Source organism: Carassius gibelio, chromosome B14, assembly GCF_023724105.1.
Source record: "Carassius gibelio isolate Cgi1373 ecotype wild population from Czech Republic chromosome B14, carGib1.2-hapl.c, whole genome shotgun sequence".
NCBI lineage: Eukaryota > Metazoa > Chordata > Actinopteri > Cypriniformes > Cyprinidae > Carassius > Carassius gibelio.
Window position 1 is genome coordinate 1,013,236 of NC_068409.1, and position 12,058 is coordinate 1,025,293.

Consider the following 12,058-nt stretch of genomic DNA (forward strand, 5'->3'; position numbering starts at 1 on the left):
AACATGTTCTGCCTCTGCCCTCACTGACAGAATACAAGATGTGCCAACAGAGTCAGTATGATCACTGATATCTGTGCAGCACGTCCTAACATCACATAAAGAAAAATATATAATTTCTGAGGAGCTTAATGGGTGGCACTTGCTAAAATGCGTTAATAAACAATTCAACAAAAATATTTAAATGCATTCATTACCGATTCAACCTTAATATGTAATGCATTAAAACATTAAAACACAAAAATCTCAACTAATTGCATTGCATTGTTTGTTTTGCATTTATGGTGTCTTCTTCCTAAATGTTATGGATGGATGGATAGATAGAGAGAATAAATAAAAATTATTATTATGTATTATACTCTTTAAAGTCATGAGTATGAATAAGAATGATGTGTTTGTATTATTTAAGTAACTGGGTACAGCTATTTATATATATATAAAAAAATGACATTATGATATTTTCAGAATGCATCACTGCAGATGTCATCTCTTAATGTATTAAATACGCCCTCAAGCATGAATAACTAGCATGAATGACACATTTATACATCATAAAGACTAATTATAAAAACGGCATACTAACAAGAACGTAAACATTCTGTTAAAAACCAATCAGATGAAATACCATGAGTTTGAAAGCTATTAAGACATTGTGAGGGTTTCATTTAAAACAGCGTGAAACATGACAGGTTTCTTTTGACTGCTCTCAGTCTGTACATGAACACATTCTTAAAGGTATATTCTGGAACAATAGGCCCATCAGTCCTAATGTAATAGGGCTTCTCTTTAAAATCGAACCCTTATTCTGATGACAGTGAAGTGAGTGTAAAACGGCACTGAAGAGGTGACCGGGAATAATTAGCGTGCTGGAGAGAAAGAGACTCAATTCAACTCACCCGCAGAATTTCCTCCACACAGTTGGAGTCGTTGGGCAGGCTGACCTGTGGAGAAATGGATAAGAAATCACTCATTAAAAAGGTTACAATGATCATGTGAAAGCGAGAGAGAGAGAGAGAGATAAAGATAAGCTGCAACGAAAGAACAAGAACCAAAAAAAACAAGGATGTAAATTATTCACTTCACATTTTTTATTCACATTTCTGACTTAACTACTGTATATTAAAAATAAAATAAAATAGAATAAACATTTGTATTTAAACAATGTATTTCATATTTAAAAAAAATATTAATAAAATAAAGTAATAAATGTATTTAATATAGATTTGTCTTTATACAATGTGTTTCATAAAATATTAAATTGTTTTTATTGTTAATTAAATATTACTAAAATAAAATAATAAATGTATTTAATATATTTTTTTTTATATTTAAACACCATTTCATGAAAAAATAAAATAAAATAAAATCAAGTAAAATAAAATATTTTTTAAAGAAAACTAAAATTGTATTACAAAAATCTCTTTCCAGCATAAACTCCAACTGGAATAAACTGTTGCAAAAATGATAGAATAATAATTTAATAATCAATAATGGATTCACTGGGTTTCGGAACAGAACAAAACGCTTCCTGCCAGAGCTGAAATTCTCAACGAAAGTCCCACAGCACACCTTTGAAGATTGATTAGTTGAGAGATGACATCATAATTGAGTGTCTCAGAAGAGGACGCGCTCTTGGATAATGGAGGCTCGCGGTTCTCACACCAACGCTTCTCAAATGTAGGCTGGGAATTGGATAATCACCAGCTTGCATCTGAGCATCATAAGGCATGGAAATGTCAGCGAGTAAGCATGTAACCACAATGATTCTCCCGACACTTAACAGACAGAAGATGAGAATACTAATTAAGGGCTAGCAAGGCCCCTGTTGACTAATAGACTGCAATTGGCACAACATAAGAGACCAAAATAATTAGAATTGCAAATTCATTGCACAGTAAATCAGAGATGTTATATTTTCTCTAGAATTAACTAGTTCATCTTTTTTTCTTTTTTTGGACATGAAGACATCTGAATACAGAATGGATACATAAAGCTCTAAGCACTTCCAAATCTCTTTTGAACGCAGAGGTACCTATTCATGTCCAGACAATAATCTGAATAACATCTACTTCACAGTACATTCTCTCACACTGGCCAGAAATATCTTGAGCGCACACACACGCGCGCACACACACACACAATATGTGGTTTTTGACTAGTAGTGTACATATCATATATAGCCTATTTTTTTATTTTAGAAGTATTTATGTTCGTGTCCTGTGTAGAGTATATTTCAGGATATGGAGGGTGAGGTTATTTCCCTCTGGCTGTCTGTCTGGATGGTGACATGAGCGACTGCAGGCACTGCATGAGGTGCACTCACACTGTAAAGGTCAGCTGATCTGAGCAGAAACTCAATCCACATGAGTGTGTGAGAGAGAAAGCTAACCCAGCAAGACCACAGTCATGTTCAGAGGGGCATCCTGGTCTAAACTGTAATTGTACAAATTCTATAAAAAGATTATTCACTAGCTATCAATATAAGTAATAATAATAGTGATGCTTATAAAGGTTTACTACACTATTAAAATTTTAAACATGTAATAATATATTTTCTGTAAAATTTCTAGTACTGAGTAGTAGGAAAATGTGCAAGTGCAACAAAACATTATTTTATTTGACTAGCTTTTAGAGTAATATTTATGTTGTTTTGTTAGAATTAAATATATATATATTTTTTTTTTAGAAATCATGTGTTAGAAATTCAAAATAATTATTACAAATAAGTTAAAACAATTATATGTTCTTAAAACGATGATACATAAAAATAAATAAATAAAAATCTCACATATTGAATAATAGCTTTTTTAGTATAATTTTAAAATCTCAATTTTTTTTTTATATATATATTTTTAAATAAAAGTGGGTAATTTGCAGCAAAAAGATGGTAATAACATAACAACTTTGAGAAAAATCACATTCTCCCATTAATGAGAGATTGATGATCAGATACAATGTAGTTTTAGATAAAAAAACAAAAATGAAGTAATGACTGTTTTATAAAGCAACAGTTTATATACATATTTTGAAATTGATCCCCAATCCAAAATATTTCCATATTTGCGATGTAACATATCTGAATGCTAAACTATTATTTTAATGTAAATTATAGGCTTTGCTTCACTGTATTTTATTTTCATAAAGTACCAACTGTGCAGTCAAGTTACCAGTGCTGGAACTGATGTGTGTGTGTGTGTGTGTGTGTGTGTTTGTGTGTGCGCCAACGCGATCACTTCTACTGTTTCCTTATACCAGCAGAATCAACTTAAATACTTATTGTCTTATTAATAATGCATCATTGTATAAAGGTTTGCTTTTATTTGTGTGCACTTGCAATGAAAACAAAACATTGTGCTTTTGTAAAATAAAGAGAACAATTAGGATGTCACTTTCTGCCAAATAGTTTTCTTTCTGTCAACAAATTAAGCCCGTCACAAAAATTAACCGTAACTCAGCATATATAGGCTACATTAGATGTTGCACTGTTATTTCTCCTTTTCTGTAAACAAAATCAAATATATTTCAATAATTTAGTCCTTGTATGTATATATGTCCAAAAAAACTGATTCTATGAAACAAAAAACAAACACCAATCACCTAATATCCCTAAAGATCCCGCCTTGGCCAGCAGATTCACTCAGGCCACTGTTAACACAGCTCTCAGACATAAACTTCCTGTTTGCTCAGGGCCAGCACATAATATCCTGTTCCCATAGAAACGGAATGTTGGAGCTCAGCCGCTCTAATCAGATGTTGCTCTGCCATTGTCCTGCTCCGCTCTGATATTAAGAGTGTGGCGTAGAGAGCCCTTTCCTCTGACATGGGAGTTCATTTCTCTGTTACCTGTGGCGAACTCCATTTCCATTCCAGTCGTGACACTAAAAGGTGCTTTGCGCTGCGCTCTGAATGCAAAACTCGCTCTCATTGCCTCTGGTCTGACAGAAAATGCCAGTGATATGAAGGAGGACTCATTCCTGCTGCTAAATTGTTTATGCCAGAGAAAGTCTCATTTTTGTTCAAGTACAGCTGAATGTTACACTCGCTCGTATCGAAATTCCTCCAAAATAGAGCAATTTGGAAAGCTAGCAAAAGTTACAGTAAAATGTAATGTGCTTGAGCAAGAGGCTGGACATTAGAATTTTTTGCGAGAGCCTTTGGGGAGAGCAAATTGATTTTATAATGATGTAATGTGAATATATAGAGACCCAAAGAGAAACACAGAGAGTCACCCGTGCACCTCATATTCCCCCACCGTATTCAGGGAAATGGCGGGAAAAAGGCACCGTCCAGCTGTGATCTTATTTCCACGTTCCAGCAGGGAACCTCTCAGTACTTGTGGATACAATACGATCAAATGGGTTTTCAAATGATTTCCGTGCAACTGGCAATATCCCATTGTGAACCAGAAAGGCTTCTTGGGCTAAGATTATTGGAAAGTCAAATATTTCAAAGCCAAAAAGCAGTGCTACCAAATGAAATGTGTGAGTAATTTGAAAAAAAAAAAAAAAAAAAAAAAATGTTATTGCATGTTGGTGTTTTTTTATATAATAATACAATATTTATTATTGAGTTTTGCATTTAGAAAATATTACAATATAAAATACTCTAATATAATAAAAATATATAACATTATACAAAATATTTGTTTATATTATATTATATTATATTATAAAAAAAACTATCTTTGTATATACAGCATTATAAAATGCTACTACTGTGAAATTAGTAATATTCATAATGTAATGAATAAAGAAATGCATGCATTTTTGTTTGATATTTTCTATTAATCTCAATTGTTCACTAAAATGGACACTGAATATCTGTAGCCTAATGTAAAGTTTTCCATCTCAAGACTGAGAAAAATGCATATTAGATGTGCATATGTGAAAGTACAAGATGTTTTGTCTGAATAAATTCAAATGTGAAAATTGGATGCAGCTACTTCTCTTTCAAACCCATGTTTTTAAAGCGACTCTCACGCATACGAAACAAAGAAAAGTGTGAAGAAAACGAGTGATTTACTCTGCGCTGCCAGCTTTAATCACAGTGAATCACTCCAGTGTGTCTTTTTTTTTTTTTCCAGGACAAATTTAGAATGATTTCTTTCTGTCTTCCTACAGGAAAAAAAATAACTTTTTAATTGGCAGATACAGAGATCACTGGAAGTGTCACTAATTTCTGCGAATTTCTTTTTTCGGCTCGGCTGTGGAGAACGGAGGAGGTGTCAGTCACGTCGTTCTGTGCGACTGCGGAATCTTTTCAGTGAGAGAGCAGACCTATTCCTTTGAATTATCGGAGGATCCGCGGGAATAACGCAGTGACAATTGCTGGGTCAGGAGTGCGTTTTTCCTCTGAAATAGCTGTTCAGAGAGCGTCTGTGCATCAGCAACAGATAAGATGTCTTAGTATGTTTCATAAAGGGGGGTGGGGGGGTATTGACACGTGGAAGTGCTCTGAAGCACTCTGCCGAGCTCAAATAGCGTTTAAATGTGGAAGAGTGGCTCTGGGGGTAAATAGGCAAATTTGAAAAGCGAAATGAGAGAGGCTGAAAGACAGGCCGATTCGGTCTTAACGCCTGATAGTGGATTGAGGAATAAACAAAGAAAGGCAGATATGATGGATGACATGGAAAAGGCACACAGTGCTGAGGGTGGTGGCATGCGCACCCCCCTGAAAATACTCATATCTCGAAATGGACAAGTGGGCAGATGAGATGAGAGAAGAAGCTGAGATCTCTCCATTCTGTGTCCTACAAGAAAAAGCGACAGATAATATCTCTAAGAAACAAGTATATTTGAGTGCACATGTCTATGCAGGATAGCACACAGATTGGGTGAGCCCAAATGGAGATGTACCAAATGAAAAAGCAATGGCCGGTTTCCAATATACAAATCCAAAAGACCATAGGGCAGTCAGGAAAAGAGCTCCTAAGACATGCAGAATGGAATATTAAATCCACAACAATCGTGAGAACCAAACCTTGCTCTGAAAGCATCCTCCGTCTCAAAGGCTACCTTCACACAGTGAATGAGTAATAAATAATTAATTCATTAATAAATAAACAAACACAAACATATTTTGGAAACACTTAATTTCATATGATGTATAAGCTGTTTTTCTCATGGGGATCCGAAAGGTCAAAATTTACTGTTATTACTATACTCGTGAAGACATTTGGTTCTCATAATATAAGGAATATAAGTAGACACACACACACACACACACACACACACACACACACATTAAGGAGCCCAAATCGTTTATTGGAATCTGAAATACAATTACTGAATTATTTTCAATTCCCATCCACACAAACAAAGGCAATCCATAACATTAAATGCAAAGTTAAACAAAAGACAAAACAAACAAATCAAAATACACAAAAAACACAAGACAGCAGAATATAAGACAAAAAAAATAAACAAACAAAGACCCACACAACAAACACAATACAGCATAAGAGATGACAAGACGAGACAAAAACAAGACAAATCAAAACACAAAAAACAAGACAGCACGCAGAACATAAAACACAAGACCACACAAGTCAAGACAAAACAAAAACACAACAAAACACAGGACACAAAACAAACAAGACAAAACAAAAACACAACAAAACACAGGACACAAAACAAACAAGACAAAACAAACAACACAACACACACAATACACACAAACACAAGACAGCATGAGACAAGACACAAAACAAAACACGACAAAACAAAGCAAAAAACACTAGACAAAACAAAAACAAGACAGCACACAGAACACAAAACTACGGAGCCCCGCACATGACATGCAGAAAATTCGAGTGAACGCAATAGTAATCGTGCGCATGTTTTAGTACATTGGGGGAACAAATTAGTAAATTGTGCGCACAATTAATTTGTTTTTCCTTGCATGTCATGTGCGGGGCTCCGTACAAAACAGCACAAGGTAAGACAAAACAAAAACAAAACTGTTTTTGAGTCCCGTTGAGTTAATCCATTAACTCTCGATTAACAGAGTTTTTTAAGTGACACCAGAGCATTTGGTTGTAGAATTTGGATGCCACTAATGCTCATAACTAAACTGTTAGTGAACACAATCACATTTAGCTCTATAAAACAGGACGAACAACAATATTCTGCTGCTGTGTGAACACAGCAAAAGAAAACAACTGCAAGGGAGCATCAGGCAAAAAATTAAAAATACATAAAACACGAAGGGGGTAAAATTGTGAGGCGGGTTTGTTTGCCACGCAAATGGAGATGTGTGTCTCTGGAAGCCTGTCAGAGAGTCTTTGATCTGTCATGTGTAATGGAGTCTTTGAGCTAGAAGACAGACAGCGAGAGAGAAAAAGAAAGCCGGTTCACGCTCCTTGGCTTCTTGCCCTCACTCCAACCCGTCCTATCATACATGATTTAATGTGACCAGACCAAATGTAGTGGTTAAGGAGCACCTTCACACAGGCTAGGCCACGAGGGGAAGCCTCTAGATGTGTTGACAAAACCAGTTCTACTCTTGGATAATGTAATGCAATCTCTTTCAAGTTTCTTCAAGGGCCCCTACTGCTGGAAGACACAGCCTCGAGAAACCCATTCAATATTCAACACGTCTCTCGACAGCGTCTCCCTTTTGTAGACACCTTAACATCTGCTATTCAGTGCTGCTATATGCACTGTATTAAAAGCATGCTACAAGGTGTGACATTCAATAACAGCGACGGTTAAATGATTGAACATATAAACATTCATCCCTTAGATCGAAATTCTTCGATATTCGTCTCGCAGATGCAGGACTGACACTGCTAAAATACTTTGAGAGATATACCAACACCAACACATAATACAACATTTGATTAAAAGAATGAAATTAGATGACACTAAGATAATAACAAACATTTAAAGCTTTGAGAAGGTCCGTCTAGATTCAGATAAACTTACTGTACATGAAAGAGGTCAAACAGAATTCAAAAACATGGAAAAGCACTGCTAAACACCATTTACCGTATTTTTCGGACAATAAGTCTCACCTGAGTATAAGTCGCATCAGTCCAAAAATACGACGAGGAAAAAAACATATATAGTTGCACTGGACTATAAGTCGCATTTATTTAGAACCCAAAACATCGAGAAAACATTACCGTCTACAGCCGCGAGAGGGCGCTCTATGTTTTCAGTGTAGACTACAGGAGCACTGAGCAGCATAGAGCGCCCTCTGGCGGCTGGAGACGGTAATGTTTTCTATTGGTTGTTTTCTCCAGGTTCATGTCAAATTAATTTTGATAAATAAGTCACACCTGACTATAAGTCGCAGTCAGCCAAACTATGAAAAAAGTGCGACTTAAAGCCCGGAAAATACGGTAGTCATTTTTAAATCCATCTCCATGAGCAAATCCTTTGAGAATCATGTCAATGAATGAAGCATGCAATCAGCTTGTCTTAAAAGGCAAGCTTTTGCTTCCTGCTACATTCAGTCCTGTCAACTCCAACACACGTTCCTGGCAATTCATTTTTACTTCAGTAAAATTAAAAGAGAAATGGAGAGACTATAATGTGCTTGTTCCAGCGATTCTCCAGCTTTGCTGTAATTTCTCATGGCCTTTGCCAAATATGCTTTTCACGGCAGTTCCATTATCAGGCAGTTTATAGTTTATTAGACTCAAAGACTTCCTAATTGACCATTTTATATATTTTCTTTATATTTCTTTGTCAACATTCCCTCCGCTTGTCAGTGTCTAGCTGGAAGACACGTGTCTGTTTTCAGTATCGCATATTCAGAAGGCTGGTTTTCACACATTTAACCCGTTTTCCACACCACGTTTGCGATTTCAATCAAGGCGGATTGGTAAGTCACCCCCGATTCAAAGTAAACACACTTCTCACCCAACTCTAACAGGAAATATGTCACTCTCATTTCACAAGTTTGTCTTCCGTTGAGCAACTGCCAAGAGAGCGGCGAACCACGTCATACCGCTCCTGCTGAATATGAGTGACAGAAGGACAGTTCCCTCAGTGTCAGATGCAAGAAAACACTTGATTTTCAGATTTTCTTAACGGAAATAAGTAGCGCTTGCTTGCGCAAAACTATTCAATAACACTATTCAGCCGCAAATTTTGAAGTAAAAAAAAAAAGGATTGTGTTGGTAGCCTAATGTGTTTAATCATTCCAGTTAAGTTTATTGAGCCTATGTTGAAAATACAAAGGACACTTAGTGTAAGGACGCTTTTCATTGTATTATATTGTCATTGTACTTCAGTGCAGCAAACTACTGAAATATTATAACGTCTGTTTCAAGTTTAGCAAAGTTAGATGTATGAACTTTAGAATGGAGATTTGGCATTATTTCTTATTGGTAAAACTTGGCTGTCCAAAGAATATAATTGTGATAAACCTCTTTTTTTTCTAATTAGAATGTAGAATGAAATTGTAAATGTGTTTCAAATATGGTATTTGACATGTTTAATATTATACGTTTTAACAAACTTTAACATGTTAACTTTGATAGTCTTTTGTTGTTTGAGGTACATTGGTGGTCCCTGAAGCCCAGTTTGAAAACCCCTGGATTAGAAACCCATAACTTCATTAAAAACACAGGGTTTGAGGTTTTATTCATATCTGTGGCAAAAATGGCGAAAGACAAGTTACATCCCAAAGTTTGATACTTAAAACTTAGTGCTGCTAGTCTTAGAAAACTCTACTAAGATACATGAAATAAACTTTGGTCATGTACAATAAGAGCACTGTCTAAGAATAAAAAAAATATATATAAATATATAATGATAAAAGAAAAAAAATAGCCTTGCTATTCAGATGAAAGCTATTTCTGATCCAAGAAAACCTAGAACACTGAAATCAGATTTTTTATTTTCTTTTCTTTGCTCAGGAAAGCTTTCAGAGCACATCCATAACCTTGCAGATCTGTTGCTCTGGGCTGTTTTGTGGTCTTAGTGTGAGCTTGCTGTGGCGTTTTGAGTGTGTGTGTGTGTGTGTGTGTATGTGTGTTTCGGTCTCCGCTGCTCACTTCAGCAGGCCTGACTGGATCTTGTGTGCTGGGAAGTTGCCGGTGCGGTGGCAGAAAGGATGTTAACGCGTGTTGACAGTTTGGCATCCTCCCACTGAGCGTCGTACAATCCCCTGCCACCAGTGCTTAGCCTGACACTAGCCATGAGGCTAAACATCAGCTCAGAGACCTGGGGAGGCGTGTGTGCACCGCAGCTGGCCTCAGGGACCGGGCTCTCCGCAGTGACCCTTGGGACCCGTCACCATAACACTGGCGCCCGAGCCACCATAGGATAACAGAAAACATGCTCTCAGAGTATAACGCACACTGAGATGATAACAATAGCATGCTATCTGATGAATCATCTCGTAACAGCTGTTATCAAGATGAACTTGATGCCGTTAAATCTGACAATGTTTAATTACACAAAATAATTTGCGGATTTGCGCTCACATCTCCAGACAAGGTCTGAGGAAAATTCAAATTTGAGAATTGATTAATAATTGATTTGTAAACAAAAGACGAATAGTCCAACAAAAACGGGCAATTTGAAAAAAAATAACTACAAATAAATAAATGATAAAAAAAAAAATAGTCTAAAACATCCGTAGAAGAGCTTTATTATATTGTGTAAAATATACACAATATATATTGTGTATAGTGTACTAAATATCAGCAAGAGATCACAACCATGCTAATAAGAGTCATTTTAAACACTTGATTTATTCTGATCTAATTATTTTCTATTAAATATATTATTTAGGATATCATACTATTAATAGTGTACATTTATAATAATAATAATAATAATAAATTGTGTATTATTAATATAATTTAGAGATGATTAGTAATAACATTTTTATTATTATTATCATTATTATTAGTAGTAGTAGTAGTGTAATATTAGTAGTAGTACATATTGTTCGATAACAATCTAATACAATTATTAGAAATACTTCACATGTTGAGTTTATGCTAATATGTGGCAATATATATCATGGGCAATACATAGTGGAAAACTAAATTTATTATTAACAATTTACAGCAGGTTTTGATTTTCATTTTATTCTACATTGAAATTCATAAACCGAACTGGAATTTACAAGGACCGAATGTACAAAAACCTGACTAAATTGAGCCCTGAATAGATCCCAGTCCTGCTCCAGACGGACTGCTGGTCCTGGCACACACAAACACCTTTCCCACCGCCGCCGCCGCCTCTCAGTGCAACAAAGACGCCTTATTACCATGCAGATCACAACATCCTTCAGATGCTTGCACAGGCGTGACGGGGCAGGAGAAGAAGAAGGGGACAAAAACGGAGTGTCCCCAGGACACTCTCCAAGTATGACCACCCAAGCATAAAGTAGGCCTGGCCCGGAATGTCACCGGAGAGGGAGCCGTGTAATCCCGCCGGGACTGAGATTATTAATCTGAGCTCGCAAATCATTCAGCCTGCTACCCACCATGCCCTCCAGGAAACACTGTTAGCGCTCTAGCCAGTCCCCTCCTGTGCAGATTAATAAGCTTCAGGTCTGCCTCTAACAGATGAGGAGGTAGAGACCATGGGAGGGAGGGGAGAGAAAACAAGACAAGCCAATGAGAGGAATTAAAACACACCATCTCCACTAAATCTACCTTTGCTAATCAATAAATTGGCTGGAAAAATATGTTTCTATTAGTAAAACAAATGTAATCGAGGGTCGAATGTTACCGATTATCCTCTCAAAAGTGCATGGATGTGATTTACAGTGGAAATAGAAGGTGTGATGTGTGGTCAGTTTTGTTCCCATCACTTCTAGAATGAGAAAGAGCTAGTGACGTACAGCCGTGATTCTGGCCTGGATAAATGAGACCCCAGATGAGCTCATTATCAGAGCCAAAACATTACCACTAGAGCAACAAGTCTTATTTAACATGCAGATGCTGATTCAAGCTTTTACCCACTGACCTACCAAACCCCAGGTCTGACAGCAGCTGATAAATTAAGAAATAAAGTTTTCAAATGAAAGATCTTACCAGTTTACCTGAGCACTTGAATTAGTCAGCGAAAAACGATTGTGTCTTCAAATCACT

General features: G+C 36.3%; 1 protein-coding gene across 1 annotated transcript in view; it reads right to left on the bottom strand.

Annotated features, from left to right (window-relative positions):
* LOC127971119 (AF4/FMR2 family member 2-like) overlaps positions 1-12,058 on the bottom strand; it is a 199,479-nt gene that overhangs the window by 85,675 nt on the left and 101,746 nt on the right. Inside the window, exon 4 of the mRNA XM_052573934.1 lies at positions 894-938. Within this exon, the coding sequence (XP_052429894.1) occupies positions 894-938 (45 nt within the window). The remainder of the gene's footprint in view (positions 1-893; positions 939-12,058) is intronic.